Genomic DNA, 17,773 nt, shown 5'->3' with positions numbered 1-17,773 from the left:
AACAGAGAATTATCACCCAACTCAGTTTCCTTCACCTCTGCACAGCACTTCAGCATCTTTGAGCTCACCCAGTTTGTCTTACTGCCCACAACTTCAGGTTCAGTCTCACAGCTCTCATCAGTGTTGTTTTCAACTGTAGCAGCAGGGGTGGATTATCAGACAATGGGCCCCTGGGCACGGATAAGCAAAAGGCCCCCCACCTTGTTCAACCTCTTTTTTTCCCCTGTTGTTTTGCATCATTTGTAATTGTAAGGCATCTTTTTGTGCATTTTTGGTCTGTTTGTGGTCGTTCTGTGTATCTTTCAGGTAATTGTGTGTCTTTTTTTAGCAGTTTTGTGTCTCTGTGTGGTTGTTTTGCTCCTTTTCGTAGTTATTTTGTTTCTTTGCATCTCTTTGTGGTCATTTTGAAGCTCCTTCTGGTCAATACATATTAATTTGAATAACATTTTGCAGGTGAGGGCCAGGGGCTCCCCCTACACCTCGGGCCTCTGGGCCTGTGTCCGATAGGGCCCTTCAGTAATCCTTTCATGTGTAGCAGGCAACTATTTTCATCAAGAAAGCTCTTCAACCACATTGTACCTGACCAGCACCAAACCAACAGACAGAGTAGGCAACTACGAGGTGATCACAGCTGAGCATTTAGCAGCTAAAAAGCTAAATATTTTTCAGTAGTTGGAGGAGACCAAAAGCAGAGCTAAAAGAAGAGTATATATTGGACATTTAGTGGGATATGTTAATATGGCAACATGTTTACCTTTGTTTTTCTTTAAAGAAGATAATATGTTAGTATTTACACCTTGTTGCACTGCCCCCAAGTGGCCAAAAAGTCAACTAATGCAAATTTAAATAAGTAGACTGGCTTTACAGTGGGGTTTCTGCTGAAACAATTGGCCAATTAATCAATGTCAACCAAAAAAATAATAATTAAAATAATAATTAAGGACAATTTTGATGAATCATATAAGAAACTTAGCATGCAAAAAATGTTAAAGATTTCCTGGGCTTAGCTTTCTAAATATGACTGACTGCTTTTCTCTTTGGGTTCTTCCTTGGGTTTTGAATTGTTGGTCAGACAAACAAAAAAAAAAAAAAAAGAGAAAGAGAGAAAAAAAAAGATGAGGGCTTTGGGAAATTTTAGTATAATTGGCAAAACAACTGACAGATTAATCAGTAACAAAAAGAGTTGTTATTTGCAGCCCCACTTCTAATTATTCATGGTTTGTCTGACTGGATTTATTTCATTCTGCCAGTGTCGTTACAATTTTTGAGTGAAATTTGTATATTTGTTTTTCAAAAACATTGAGACTGTGTGTCAGGATTTTTTCCTTACATCCATTTTGTTTTAATCAGCCAGTTGTTGAGAATATTTGTATTCGTTTTAGTTATTGATTTGCATTTGTCTTTGTGTATTGTTCATGTGGAACAGAACAATAATAAGTAAAACCGAAAATTGACGGATGTTTTCTTTCTCATGAAAGGTTTCAGGACCACGGACAGCGACTGCTTCCTCCCAGATGGACTTTGGGTGATCTCACTAGTTTTCTCAGCTTCTTCACTCTGGTTCACACATGCTGACTGAGCTCCTATTTTACAGCCCTGAGGGATAATTGTCCCACCAGTATGGGATAAAGAAGGATTTCTTCCAGATAGAAAGCTTCCTTCAGTGTTATCTGCCGTTAGTTTTTGAGCATTTGTTTGTGAATTCTTGGCAGTTTGGGATGAGACACAGCTTCCTTTCACAGCCTCTGAGCTGCTGGTGATGCTGGTGTGAAGTATCATCAAGTGGAGCTGGTTTGGCAAGCCGAGGCCCATCACACGGCGAGGGTGGAAATTTCAGTGTGATGAATGATTTTGTGCGTATTGAGCTCACACGTGTGACTGAGCTGATTGAGAGCTTGGGAGGATTGACGGGCAGATTGAATATTGGACTGCGAGACTGAACATTGAATGCATTGACTGGAAATTGACTCTGTCACCATTTTTTTTTCCTGCAGACCCCATCTTCTCCACTTGTGAGCTTATCCCCAGACTCAGATTTTTAAATTGTGGAAACATCATTGTGACTACAACTACAAAATGTTGAATCTAGTTTTACATTTTAGGGCAGCATAAAAAAAAATCATTCAAACAATTTAAAGCTCCAGTCATAACAATAATAATAATAATAATAATAATAATAATAACAGTAGTCAGAGTGTCTTCCCACAGATGTGAACTTTTAAGCCCCCAAACACGCAGCTGTAATCTTAGATTTCTATGCTGACGATATGTGTAATCAATTCCCTAATTACCTACTTAAACGGTTCAACCAATCACCATCAGTGTCAATTAACAGTCAAAGCGATCTCCCCCAGATTCCACTGCCATGATTAGCCAGCTACATGATGGGCAATTACAGCGAGGAGTACGCAACATTCAATGCAAGCCCTATTACAATTATACAAAGCCTTCAGATCTCCGAGCGAGAGAATGAAACAAGGAGCGAGATGGGAGGAGGAGGGAGAAAGAGCAACAAAGAGGAGAAGAGATGAAAGGGTATTTCTTCAGGAGGAGGAGGAGGAGGAGACCTACAGTGTTGGATTCGTTCAGATTTAACAAAGGCGTGGGGAGCTTCAAGATTGTTTTCTCTCTCTCTCTCTCATTTTTTTTTTTTCCCTGAAAGGGAAAATCCACTGTCAAACAGGAGCCGCACATCAATGGCAAGTGACAGACTTTTAACTCCAATCTGACTGATTTTCATGGTTTCTATTGAAGGTGTGTGTCAGCTTTTATGCCTGTAAAATCCATTGTAAAATCTGAGGAAAAATAGGTCCATTTGAAAATAACTTTCTCTCCATTCTGGTTTTCTTCTCCGCAGTGGAGGTGTTCTCTTTACAATCTTGGACAGTTGAGTCCATTTTAACATTTATTAGCACTGATACATCAGCTACATCAAAGCAGCTTTTCCAGAGCTGCTGGTAAAAGACACTGGTTAGATTCTGGTTAGGAGCAACAACATCATGTGCAGCGCTGGCTTCATTCCCGACCAAATACATGTCATCATGTTTTCTCTGGCCTGGAGGATGGAGGAATTTCTATTTGTCTAGATTAAGGATTTAGTATAGTCACAGTGAACTGATTCGTATGAGTCAACCACGTTTAAAGGCAAAGGTGTTTATACCCATTCAGACTGGCCACGCTCAAAGACACTGCAAATATCCTCCTCTGGCTATTGTCTACTTCTTCATGTCTTTTGCAAGTCTCAGCACATTGGATTGTATAAACGGGGCTAACAGTGCATATTTTTTGATTTTTTTTTTTTCAATATTTATTCTTTGAAAGCTTTTATGGTGTGCCACTTGTTTACACATTGATGGAGGTAGTTAAGTGAAGAACGTAAAAAGAGAGGCTGGGTAAGAAGTTAAAGCCTTGCCAACTTTGCTCACCTGCCAACTTTCTGCATGTCTGCATACCTGATCAACTGCCGCTTAAGACTCCATACTCAAAAACAAAGAATTAGAAAAAAAGTCCAAAAGATCAATATCATTTTTTGCAACCCAACAGATTTTTTTTCTTCTTTTCTATTTCATTAATTTTTTGTGACCCCTCAGATTTATCTTGTGAAACTTGAAAGGTGTCCTTACCCATAGGTTGGGAACCACTTGGCTAAAAGTGCTGACAAATCAGGCCAATGGTCGCCATCGGTCAATGTTAGGCCATCGGAGAGAATCTATCACCCTTGTTGGTGCAGTGTGTTGTGCATCGTTTGCCTTCACTGGCTTTTTTTTTTTTTTTTGGCCTGTTGAGTCAGTGTCAGAGCCAGCGGAGCCCAGCAGTGAATGAAATCACTCTGATTGGCAGTTCGGCTCAGTGCACAAAAAGAAAAATTAAGTGAGGAAAGTAAACAAAGACCTTAAGTCGAGAGGGAGTGAGACCAAAACCAACTCATTACATAAGGTTAGATTATTTTCTTTCGCTGTTGAGCTCTTTAGCAGAAATGTTGGTGACAGTTGGTGTTACTGTTCACTGGCGCACAGTCAATATAGTCTGTTCTTTCAACATTGGATTCTGTTTTTTATTGTGCTAACTGGCTAACTAGCGTCAAGACGGTCTTCCAGTTTCCCTTTTTGAGTGATGAATATAGACTACCGCCTTCTGCTGGTGTGGAGAGTTCTTTCCTCTCATGCAGGCAAAGAGCAACATGCTGGTTGACCGTCACCTGTAGTCTTTGCAGTGTGTTCATGTGCAACTTCTTCGCCGAGACACAGTGATGTCAGGCGACACAGCAGGGGGCCTTCATTGCCGCTTATTCTCTGAAGTCGATTTGGTGCGTCTGTGCCTTAATACACAGAGATATTAAAGAGATTGCTACCATCATATGAGCAGCATGGCAAAATCTCAGAAAATGTTGCAGCAAAGTATCTGTTGTCAAATCGTCCAATCCTACATAAACATAGGTTGCTTTAGGCTTTTGAGGAAATGACCAGTGCAGCAATTTCCCCAGTGAGGACCGTCTCAAGTGGTGCAGCTGAATGAGCTTGTCTCCAGCGTTTACACCGTCTGAGGACATCTACAGGAAACACTGACTAAAAGCATGAGTCCAGATCCTGCTTTATTATGCATGACCATGAACATGCAATCATATGTCAAGGAGCATCTTCTAATCAGGTTTCACCTTTCAGCTGATCAACCCATCAGCAGCTCTGCTTATTGTTTTTTTTTTTTTAATCAGCTGTTTCTGGCACGTTCCTGTGTTTTCTTTTCTGTAATGAAGCTTTTTTTCTGTGCGAGCCTAATTTCCCATCAGGATCAACTGACAGCAGCGGTGTGATGGAGTGGTGGCGGGGAGGGGGCGTTACATGTGTAGACACCCTGAGCTTGCTGTTGAGCCCTGAGCGGCTCCACTCCAGCAGCGGGGGGTTAAGTACCTTGCTCCAGGGCTCTTCCATGGTGGCTGCTGAGGGACAGCAGTGTGTGTCACTTTCCTCGCTCACATTCTTTCCCCGCTGGAGTACGGATTCAAAACAGCAACACGGTTGCCAAGTTATTGTGCTCCCACTACAATACCTTGTTGAAGTGGAAAGGCTGACTGTTATACAGTATATATACTGTATCTCTTACAGTCCTCCTTGCTATTGTAGCACTGTGTGAAACAGCCCGAAAATACATTCAATACAGTATTTATCCAGCATAAAACCCTGCAGTCAAATATGTCTCGTGACACATGGAGTTTTTTAGGGTTACCTGAGGATGTATAGACTTCATGTAACCTTTTATGCCCAAAATATATCCAGCACAATATTTATCCAGCATGTAGAAATTTTATTGCAACATGCTCCAAATCTAGATTGTTTTTTATCATCAAAATTGCAAAGGCATTTCCTATTTTTATTCATCCAGAAGGAATTCCCTGCCCATGGATCTACTCCCTATCTCCTTATATCACACTCACACATACAGCGGGGCAGCAGTGGCTCAGCAGGTAGAATAGGCTGTCCACTAATTTCAGGGTTGGCTGTAAGTGGGCGAAATTGTAAAGGGCTTTGGATAAAAGCTCTATATAATTGCAGTCCACACTGTAGCCTAAACTGGGAGCCAGCCAGTGCGACTGGGGTCCAAGCTGTCAAGCTGTTCTGAATTTTCAAATAGCCCTTCCATTTCTTTTCATACGTCTGATTTCTCTCTACAAATCAATGTTGTAATAAATTTAAAATCATGCAGAGGAATAGAATTGTATTTCATTTCTGTCAGCTGGCGGCCTCTCGGTATATCGTTTAGTCTCCCCAGTGTTAAAAGCCTTGAACAGCATTTCTCAGCACATGTGAAACTTCTTATGTCCTCTGCTGCATGTAAAATTACTTCACTGAGGATTGTAATGTAAGACAATGGATTATTATACAGCATGGATCAGAGCTGCAATTGAAGATTATTTTTATTACAGATTACAGACCTACACATACTGAGTTTTTGAGACTGACAGTGTCATTGATATTTGGGAGTTTGAAGATCTGATAACAACATATGGGCCAGTAGTTTTTAATTTTTTTAAACATCAAAACAATACATAAGGAAACAGTCATGATACAAATCCCTTAATTTTTTTTTCAGTGTGACCGAGATACACCGAGTAGGAAATTTTAAGTGTAAAAATCAGCTTGTCAGTGCCCTCTTGTGGATAAACCATGTAAAGGTTAGACCTAGTCACTTATCGGCCGACATTACACAGATGCTGATATACCTGCATCGATATCAACGTGGGTGATTTATCAGTCGAGCTCTATCACTGATTAATCTGTCAATTATTTTTGCTATTAATCGATTAATCATTTAGTTTATTAAATGTCATTACAGATAACAGCCCTCCGCATTCTAAATTTTTGACACTGAGAGTGTTAATGATATTTGGGAGTTTTAAAAATCTGCTAATATATGGGTCGATATATATATTTTCGGTTAAAACAAAACATAAAGAAACGGTCCTGATGCGGAACCCCTAAAGTATTTTTTCTAGCGTGACCACGATATACTGAGCAGAAAAGTTTAGAGTGGAAAAATCAACTTGTCAGTGCCCTCTTGTGGACAAACCATGCATAGGTGAGACCTGGTTACTTACTGGCCGACATACACAGATACTGATATGTCTGCATATATATCAGCCTGGGTGATTTATCAGTCGAGCTCTATTAGAGAGTAATCTTTCAATTTTTTCTATCAATCGATAAATGATTTAGTTTAATACATGTCAGTAAGAGTGGAGCAGGCTGATCACAAGTACAATGTACCCAAGGTGACGTCTCCAAATATCCTGTTTTGTCCAACTGACAAACAAAAAAATGAAAAATATCTCATGCCTGCAGAGGGAAGCTGCAAATGATCCCCTTGGAGAAGCTGGAACCAGAGAATATTTAGTGTTTCTCCTTAAAAAATGACATTTAATGGATTATCAGTGCTAATTCATTTTAACGATCAACTAATCAGTTTACCCACTAACTGTTTCAGCTCTATGGATCCACAAAGAAGTCACTCTACTAACTCTATATCAGCCTGCACATGACAGCAGCATGTGAGCCTGCGTACAGAGCACTGTAGCACAACACTCGTCACACATCTCATGAAAACACTGCTGTGTGTTCAAGAGGACATCAGTGTACAGCACTTATAAACTAAACAGCTTAACTGATTGACTACAGAGATGCACATTCATTACACATTAATGTTCCACTGACATCCCAGAATCATCACAACCCAACTTCACTCCTTCAAAATGTGTCCCTGACTCTGTGAGTCTCCCCAAAACCACACCGACCACCAACATCTGTGCTGCACCAGGTGGAGACTAAACTCACCTCAACTCTGTTTACCAACACTATTTATAAGCGGATGAGCTTTTTAGGGACTGGAATTAAATAAACTCTGGTATCAAAGTGTCAAACTTATGTTACCTAACATTCATTCACATTGTGTGATGTCTCCCTGCATCTCTGCTGCCCACCATGTCACCGCTCTGTCACACAGCCCCGCACATAAAATCAAACATTCCTTAATATCACAATGAGACAGTAAAAAGCCGGCGTGTGTGCATGTGTGTGTGTGTGTGTGTGTGTGTGTGTGAGTGTGTGAGTGTGTGTGTGCGGGCTACGTGTGCCTCCCGGTTCGTCTCAAGCAACAACGGCAGCTTTACGGTGACAAAGAAAAAGACGGTTTGCACGATTTCTCCGGGACTCACTTTCTCTCCATCTCCCCCCCCAAAAATAAATAAAAAAACGCAATTTAACCCTTGATTTCATCACCAAAGCGGGGATGTCATGTCCGTTCATCCCCCTTTGAAACAGTCCCCACTGAGCACGCACACATAATAAAAACATATAAGATGATAAAGCAGTGTGCGCAGGACTTACCATGGTTGTTCCAGCTCCCAGTCTCTGAAAAAGTCGAATTCAAAGAGATCCATAGCCGCTCCGGCTGCTGCTGCTGCTGCTTCTGCTGCCGCTGCTGCTGCTGGTGGTTAAAATCCAAAGCTGGTGCTACGTGGTTCTACATAGGCTACTGATACTGAGTGTGTGTGTGTGTGTGTGTGTGTGTGTGTGTGTGTATGAGTGTGAGTGTGTGTCAGAAAGGAGGGAGAGTAGACACAAGCGGCTGCCGCTGCCAGGAAGCTGCTACGTGGTCGAGGCAAGCTGACAGGCAGGCGGGCAGAGGTGGAGGGAGGGAGAGAGCACACACACACACACACACACACACACACACACACACTGAAGAAGGCAGAAGAAGACAAGTCACACCGAGATATTCACTGCAAACATTTTCCTTCATAACAAGTACAGCTATTTATACTGCAGGGATGTTGCAAAAATAAACCTGGTCGCCATTCCCTGACTTGGTAACAGCTAGAAAATGATTAAAATGTATGTTTTTTTTAAAGAACACAAATTGTGTGCTTGGTGTGACAGAAAACATGTAATCAGATTCATCTTAATCTTGCAGGAAACTACGTGACAGTCAATGGAATACGCACTTCTGACATGTCATTTCACTATTACAGATCTCTGATGCACTTCATGTTCCTATGAGTCACAATCTTCACAATCTCACAACCCATTAAAGGTAATTTCTTTTGCAGCTATTCATATTCTACATAACTGCTCTTTCTCACTGGGTAAAAGGATTGTTTGCTTAGTCACAGGGTTTGTGGTGCAGAGAACCATGCAGGGCCATAACCAGGATTTTAGAGTGACTAGAGGCCCAACCCCACTGAAGGAAACTTTGACTGGCCACCCAACACGTCCTCATCCCAACTTGTCAAATACTGGACTTTCACCTCTGCATATGACGCATTAAGTGTCCTATTGCTCTGTTGTTGACATCGGGACGCTGTGTTAATTTATGCTTGTTACATGCATTATGTCTTTTCAAAATACATTTCCATTTTCACAGGAAACGTACAGTTTCTGCACATTAGATGCATAGAGTCTTTTTCAAAATAAACTCACATTTGTTAAACACCTCTTTATTTCCTTGTGCAACAAAAGCATGTGAAAAAAAACACATCATGGTTTGGCTCAACATTGACACAGGAAGTGAACAGCAGGCTCCTGGGTAAAAGTCCAGGTTTGTTGGACCAATCCACCTCCCCTCCTGCCTGCCTGCCCTACTGGGACTCTCCAGCTCCTTATATCACGTTGTTACTGGCAGTGTTACAAACTGCTGGCAACATTACACACTGCCACCTGCTGTGTTTCATAACGCTGTATGTCCTACGCAAAAATCCACTGACACCAGTATTTGGGTGGTCACAGCGCCGATAACTGCCGGCACACGGTGCATATTATACCACTGTGAAAGGTGCCTTTGTGCCTCAGTATCTAACGCTCAGATCACTGGCAAAGCAGCGGTATTTGACGAGTTTGGAATGAGAACAGGCTGAGCCACCACGAAAAAGATATTTTCTTTTTTTCCTCCTCATTTTATTTATTCATTTATCTATTCAGTAATCTTTTCTGTAAATCTTATCCTACTACCTGAAAGTCTGAAGGTTGTTTTTTCAAGGCCCTCTCCACACCAGCTGAATATAATTCTGGTGATAAAATACTAAACCTTTATTGCATTTTGATTTGCCTTAAATTCAAATATATTCAGTCTGAAAGGTTCAAAATCAGCCTTCAAAATCCACCATGTATAAACTGTATGTAAAGTCAAAGGAGCTGTCGGCCAGTCTCAGAGCATATCTATGAATCAGGGTCTGATTCATGTTGTCTGCATACAGTTCTCAACGTGGAGGTGGCTGAGCTGGCAGCTAACAGTGCTAACAATGGCAACAGTGCTGACAGAGCTAACTGTGCTAACCTGGGGGGAAATCAGATGTTGGGCAATCCACTTCCGTAACGATGCTGTGGGTTGAGTAACCGCCATATGAGCGCAGTGCAGAGGAGTGGCGATTAGCTAACTAGTGGAATCACACACAGGGACTCACATCAGGCCCCCAGGAAGTGTGCCAGGCTTTGAAGCCAATTTTCACTGTGGCCAAACAGTGTAATTACATCGTCACTGGATGCCCTGAAGCCCCAAAGACTTTTCCCCCCATGACGTATGTGGTGACAGAAATGTCTTTAAATCAGTGGATGAATTTTTTTTGAGCGTCACAGCTCCGACAAAATGACTTGTTTCAGTATCAGGATTTGATCCATTAAGTCCAATAACATCTGAAAAGTCTAGAGGAGCCGCAAGATTGAATCTTTTTACCCATATTTGAGTTAGCAGAGGGCTAAAACGGAAGTAGTTGGCTAGGCTAGGAAGTCTCTAGTGCACCTGCTCTATGGGCCACACAGTGCAAAAGCAGTGACAATAATTCCCACATCATTCGGGTAATTACATACAAGGCAGCTGAACCATTTTGGCTTCATGTGCCACTTAGCAACTTACATACATCCATGACATACACTAACATGCACGCACCGCCTGACTGATTATCATAACCACAAACAGAAAAGCTCAGATTACAAACCACACAGAGTGAGCGTGACTTAATTCTCTGGAGGCTCATTTATAAAACTCTGCTGAGAATCCACTCTTTATGTTCACGTATGTACAAATGAGGAAATACACGTATGTCAGAATTGATCTGATTTACAAAACCTTCCATACACCTGCCAGTGCACAATATTCATTCTCTAAATGTCTGCAGACATCGTAGTGTGGTTGATCCACGTGCGATCAGCCTCATATCCCTCCTTCTACATGCCAACATTCAGCCATAAATGATCAATGCAGAGCACCTCATGAATGCTGCTGACCAGTGGTTCTTTACATTGAATCATGGCAACAACATCAGTGTCACTGCAGTATTTATATGTTTACAGCAATCAGACTAATTGCTTCACACCTTGCCAAAATGATTGTGACTATCAGTCAATCAGTCGGTCCTATAAAAAAAATTCTAATGATATCCCACTCTGGGATATCATTAGAATTTTTTTTATAGGTGAACACTATTTATTTATTTAAATTTGTTATGGTAAACTTGGCCTGCACTATGAATATGATTAGGACTCCTTATGAGGATATGGTGTGTAATGATTGTGTGGGAGCTGTCACTGGCTGTATTTCCACACTTTGTTAATTTACACGATCCATATGTGCAGATGGTGAGGATATATGTAAGGTGACTGGAAAAGGCAGAGTGTGTGTGGCAGTCACTGTGGTGTCCTCTGTGTGTGCACAGTCTTGCTCAGTGCAGAGATTTTACACACAAAAACTATCTGAGGACTAAAATCATACTGTGTGACACATAAAAGGTATTATCGTAGACTATTGTTGCTCTGTTCTGTTCTGTAATTATTTTATGCTATTTAATGTTATCTTGGATTTCTACAAGCTATGACGATAATTTCATTAGTGATGTGGTTGAGGTGAAAAGGAGTCAGAATATTCATGCTTAATATCGTGCAAAGGCAAGCCAGACCTTCCTGAATCCTGCCACCTGCCACACTTTGGCATCATCCTGGCATTTCAACAGCTGCGGCGCACTCCACAACTGCCTACGAGTGTCAGCAGCATACAGTACAACCCTCTCCTCTGTGTTGGCAATGTGATGGTGACTCAGCGCTAATGAAATATTGAGCAGAATTTGAGATTTGAGTAGGCTTCAATCTTTTACAATCAAAGGGTGCTTATGGAAAAACTATCACTCACTGTTGGTTTGAATGTTTATGATAAAGAGGATCTATGAGTGTGATATCAAGTTAAATTAAATAGGTGAGCAGTATCATTATACGTATGGTGATTCTTCTCACATTTAATTTCAACAATCTGGCTCCAATTCACCATGTCACCATCTGTGTCGCCAATGTCCCCTGAATCCAAAATGTGTGTATGAATGGGTCAGAGTTTCTGTAAAAGTGCACATTTTCTCACATCAAGTTTGTCTTTATAGATCTAAACTTTTGCGTGGGAAGTGGCAGACACTCCTTTCAGGTCTTGTATTGTTCATATGTAATGGTTTTACTGAGGCATCTGGTCAGGACGCCATTACTTGCACTACTATCTTTGTTTAGCAAATAATGGTTATATATTATATTGTATAGAGCTCCTTTAAGATGTCAAAGCCTCAAGTTCACAGAAACAATACTATGGACCATTTGGCCCAAGTGTAGAGTGGTATCATTTCTGTTGTTAGTCAAGATGAATCGGAATGGAAAGTGTAGACTGTTAATGATTGAATTCTGCATTAGAAGAACAAAACTGGCAACGATACATCTTTCTAATCAGTTTAAATCACAAAGTAAGTCTACAGTAGAGAAAAACAAACCATTCTGAGGAGCTGAGGTCCTGCTCACGGGCATTTTTCCATAGACAGAAAGTGACTCATCGAAAGTGAAGGAAGAAACAGAGTAACCACACACAGGATTACAGCTGCCCAAGTTTTCTGGACTGAACCAGTTCCATTTTGGCCCTACCAAGTCTTGATTTGGCAAATGGCAAACATGATGTCCTTGCCCTCTGATCCGAAATGATTTGTTTATGTTTTTTATTTTTTTAGCAGCCTTATGTGTGTTTTTACATTTCACATCAAATAAATCCAATTAATGCATCCTGTTGTTAAAAAGATGCAGTTCATTAATTCAGTACTAGTTAATACATTCTATATCCTTCCAAACCTTCCATAACCAAATGCATAATCAAAGGTAAAAACCCCCACTCAGCTCCGCCTATGTGACACATTGTTACCATGCCCTATGTATTTCGGCTGTGTGGTGGGTCGAAGTTGAACGACAAAGTCAGCCTGCAAGCTGTGGTGGATGTTTACAGTGGAAACATTCTCAGCACTTACTAAGACCATGAGGTGAAAATATATGTTAAAACAGTTTGCCCCAAAATAAACCCCAATAAGCTATAGTGTCCTTTAAGATATGTTTTTGAATATATTCAAACATCCATCCATTTTTGTAACCGCTTATCCTCTTGAGGAGCCTATCCCAGCTGACACCGGGCAAGAGGCTGGGTACACCCTGGACAGGTCGCCAGACTATTGCAAGGTCTGGCTAACACTCACATTCACACCTATGGCCAATTTAGCATCACCAATTAACCTATCCCCAACCTGCATGCATCGAACCAGGAACCCTCTTGCTGTGAGGCGACAGTGCTAACCACCACACCACCCTGCCGCCCTATTTAAACATTGTCTACTTAAATTTGTTTGATTTGTATAATATAGTAAGTGGGTTTTTTTTTTTCAAATATTTGATTTTTGATAAGGTATCTTGCATGTTTGTATTTTTATTGGTGTTGTTTAATTGATTGACCATGACATCAGCATGATGTAATCAATGCTTTTACCTTGCGTATGTATGTACACCTTGTTCTTTGTCATGTTTTGCCATTTAAGTTAACAATCACCTCTGTCATCCTTGTTTACCAACTAGCAAAATCCACAAACTGTATCGGTTTGGCCTGAATCTTCTCTGTGTGCTGTATTTCCATGATAGTGTTTGATTTGTTTTAATTATGTGCACCTGACACCACGTAAATGTGTTTAAACCATACAATAGGTTGAACTGTGTGAATCACTGAGCCTGTACACTGAAGAGGGCAAACGTTCGTGCTTGGTACTTTTCTAGGTTACAAAAAGAAAATCATACTGCAACCATCAAAAGACATTTCTTTACTCTAAGTGTGAACCTGTCTAGCTCCAGTCAGGCAATGCCGAAACATTGCATCTTCAGGGTGTCCTTCAAAGAAAGAAAAAGTGATTAACTGCCCTCCAGGGTGCCCTTCTGGTAGAGAAAACAAGTGCCCTCTGGGGTGTCCTTACAGTGGAGAAAACATGACAAAGTGCCCTCTAGGGTGTCTTTCCATTGGAGACAACATAATGATGTACACTATAGGACTTCTCTCCAGTGCAGAAAATGTGATGACGTTCCCCCTTAGGGTGTCCCCCCAGTGGAGAAAACATGATGCAGCACCCTCTAGGGTGTCCCTCCAGTGGAGAAAACATGATGCAGCACCCTCTAGGGTGTCCCTCCAGTGGAGAAAATGTGATAAAGTGCCCTCTAGGGTGTCCTTCCAGTGAAGAAAACATAATGAAGGGTGCTCAAGGGTGTCCTTCCAGTGGAGAAAACGTGGTGAAGTGCCCTCTAGGGTGTCCCTCCAGTGGAGAATAACATGATGAAGTGCACTCTGGGGTGTCCCTTTAGTGGAGAAAACATGATGCTGTGCCTTTTACGGTGTCCCTCTGGTACAGAAAACATGATGAAGTGCCTTAAAATTGTGCCTTAAAAACATGGTGTACTGCCATATAGGCTGGTCTACATGCTAGAAAATTTTCTGCATACTTGTGTTTCACCACAACCAGCTGGTGAACTTTCAAAAAAAAAAAAAAAAAGTTTTTCACCCCTGCCCCTCAGACAGCCTGAGTCCGCCATTGTTTTCACACAGTTCTGTAATTTGGTGCCACAATTGAAAAGTTGCCTTGTGCAGCTTTAGTGAAAAAAAGTCCTATGCAGAAAAGCATGAAAGCAGGATGCCAGCACTGACAAATGTTCCCTAAAACATTTTACACTGCACAGTTCTTAGTCCAGGTGGTTTTTGAAACAGGGCGACAAACTTTGTTCGCTTTTGTATCTTTACCACTTCACCTTCCTTTGAGATTAGCCGAGGCAGCAGTGTGTTAATAACAGTTTAGCAGCCCGCCATCCTCACTCTCTATCATACACTTGCTGCAACACATGCCCAGCGGCACGTTTTACTGTTTACGCCTCGCTATGAATAATGATTGACCAGATGGTTGAAACTTCTCGCTCAGCATGTGCTGTAGCTGTAACTGTGGTGCCTTTGTGACATCATTGTCCTCTCCTTTAAAAAGTCCTCCTACGCAGAAGCCTGCGTGTTTTTACTCGTGATGAGAGAACGCGAGAAGTCCAAATGTATCGGAAGTAATATTTTGAAGATATACTGTGGGCTGTGTGTGTGTGTGTGTGTGTCTGTGTGTGTGTGTTTGTGTCTTTGTTTTGGATGGTGTATATCTGTATTTGTGTGTGTCTTGGTGAGTGTGTGTGTGTGCATGTGTGTGTGAGTATTTTGGTCTGGTCTGGGGCAACATGCCAGCACTACTCTGCATCACACTCTGCAAGTACAAACAGCAGCCTCAGATGAAGAGAGGAGAAGAGAAGAGAGTTAACCATAGAGCATGATGGGAATAAAACACTGCCTGCCATAAGCAATATTGTCTGAAAGTGCTGTTTCATGACCTTGATCAATCCCAGCCATTTCAACCTCACAAATCAATATTCCAGACGTCTCCGGACCTTAAAAACACCACATCAAAATTCAAACAATTTTCAAGGATTTTAAGCACCTGCGGGAACACTGGTTTTGTGTGTATGTGTGTGTGTGTCTGTGTCTGTGTGTATGTGTGCGTGTGTCTGTGTCTGTGTGTATGCGTGCGTGTAAGAAAGGCTGTCCAAAACTAGGTCAGACACTGAGAGACAGAGAATGACTGGAGAGAGGGAGAGAAAAGGAAAGATGTGGCAGAATTTTAAAAAGCAATTGTCGGAAGAGTCGATGAAGGATCAGATGACAAAAAAAGATAGAACGACATTATGATAAATGCAATTAAAGGCAAATATACGGAGAGCTACACACATAAATTCAATTTCAATTCATTACACGGTCCTTACGACAAACCGAGTAGCTGTTTGTTTAGAGATTTTTCCTTTTTTTCCCTGCTAGTGTCTTTTGCAGTATTGTTAAAGCCACAGCTGTGCCAGTAATTTATATTTAAATGATGACATAGAGAGTTAGAGTCACACACACAGACACAGAGCCCAAAAGAAATACAAACTGATAGAATAGTCAGGAAGGACCAAGTTCTCAGCTTTTAGCTCATTATACTTGCTGTGTATCTTGCACAAGTTGAGAAGTGCATGTCATGAATTTTCAATATGGGCCCAGGCTCTCTCTCTCTCTCTCTCTCTCTCTCTCTCTCTCCCTCTGTGTCTGGTACATGAAGCAGCAGTAAATCAACACGGTACCACAGCTCCCCCATGTGGCTAAAAGCCAGTATTACACTCTGAAAACAAATGAGTTAGTCTTATTTTTCATCACACAAATGGAAAAATCTCTAACTTAATCTTTATGAAACTTGCTGAAAACCTGCAGTGTGATTTCACAGACAAATTCAAAGCCATACACCTTGCCAAAGTTGTTAAGGTAGTTCTTTTTGGGGGGAATTTTATTACAAGTAAAAGAAGTTTTGTTACAAAAGGGCACAAACATATTTCATTCAAATCTTTTTACTGCTGAAAAATACACTGACATCATCATCAGCTCTCATTATATCTGAGTCATTTTAATTGCCAAGCAAAGGGTTACCCTGTGCAGCATTTAAGCATTTTTGTGATCCGCAATACTTCATTTGTGTTCTACATAATTATGCCACAAGGCTGTTAATATAGACAGTACAGGCAGTGCAGTTGCACTGGGGCTTGTGGGGTGGAGGGGCCCATAAAGAGAGCCAGCCCTTGCCAGTGATTCAGATTGCCACCTTGAATACATACCTGTTATCAAAGAGGAATGATAAAAAAAATGTTGCTAATTTAAAAATGTTGCCATTTGGTATATATGTCCTCAAAAAGGCAAAACCATATACGTCATGATTTACTTTCTTATTTCTATTTTTTTTCAAATAGTTATTAGCTATCTTAAACAAAATCATATGCTTTTTCTACACAAGCTATAATATCTATATATAAACTATAAAAGCTATTCAATTAAATTATAAATTTCCTTTGATGATTTTGTCAGATATGAAATGATGATTACTGGATAATATGCATGTTGATGCAGCAAACGGGAAGACTGCAATTTAGACTGTTTTAAACCTAAGTACAGCTTGACACAGTAGATTATTCCATTTTAATTGTCTCAAAACCTGGTTTGGCATCAAGGACATTATACACAGTTGGTTTTATTCTTACTTTCTTAGAAAGAACCCACTCGGTCACCATAGGTAACTGCTCATCTTCTACAACTGACATTACCTGCGGTGTACCACAAGGTTCAATGTTAGGTCCACTTTTACTTTCTGTCAACATGTTTCCATTTAGCTAAATCATTCAATGTCACAGCGCATCTTTTCATTACTATGCAAACAGCACACAGAGATATACCGTCCCTTGGGACCTGGTGACCCAAAAAGCCTATCTGCTGTTTTAGATGGTCTCAGTGACGTTAACTATTGTATGGCACAAAATTTCCTTTAACTCAATAAGTCAGAATCATCAATCCTATTGTCTTTTTATTTTTAATTAAAGGTGATATATATATATAATTAGTATTAATTTAGTTATTGCTGTGAAATAATTTGAGTTTAGCTCATGAGCTAAATGCATTTCGTATAGTAGGTTCTGGATTTTTATTTCAAAAACTTTTCCAGAGTTCATTTGAAGAAATAAGAAAATAAATGTCTTAGTCCTGGACATGTAGCTATCTAGCTGAAAGACTGAAGCTAAATTTCAATTCTGATATGTGTAACCAGGTTCAGCAATTAATTACCACCAATGACTACATTTCAAGCCTTTACCATGATAATGATCTTCCAGGGATTGAGACTGAATAAAGAAGTGGGTCTACTGCACATATGGCAGTATGGTTAGGGTGATCATTTGTCAATTTACTGGAGAGCCTCTTCCATTTTCCAAAGCAAATACTGCTTTGTTGAAAAAGCCATAAAGCTTCTAGAATTATTAAATTAGCATTTAGAATACTTACTATGCTCCACTCAAATAGTGTTTAAATG

The 17,773-nt window shown here is 40.6% G+C and overlaps 1 protein-coding gene across 2 annotated transcripts in view; it reads right to left on the bottom strand.

Moving 5' to 3' along the window:
* The window catches only part of aff2 (AF4/FMR2 family, member 2), a 228,876-nt gene extending 220,776 nt beyond the window's left edge, over positions 1-8,100 (bottom strand). Inside the window, exon 1 of one of the 2 annotated variants that reach the window (XM_049585826.1) lies at positions 7,878-8,100. In XM_049585826.1, the coding sequence (XP_049441783.1) occupies positions 7,878-7,930 (53 nt within the window). In that variant the 5' untranslated portion in view covers positions 7,931-8,100. The remainder of the gene's footprint in view (positions 1-7,877) is intronic. The other variant, XM_049585825.1, reaches the window with a different exon arrangement.
* Between the last annotated feature and the right edge of the window lie 9,673 nt (positions 8,101-17,773).

This window comes from Epinephelus fuscoguttatus, linkage group LG9, assembly GCF_011397635.1.
Source record: "Epinephelus fuscoguttatus linkage group LG9, E.fuscoguttatus.final_Chr_v1".
NCBI classification, from domain to species: domain Eukaryota; kingdom Metazoa; phylum Chordata; class Actinopteri; order Perciformes; family Serranidae; genus Epinephelus; species Epinephelus fuscoguttatus.
This window is presented reverse-complemented; position numbering and strand designations above follow the sequence as displayed.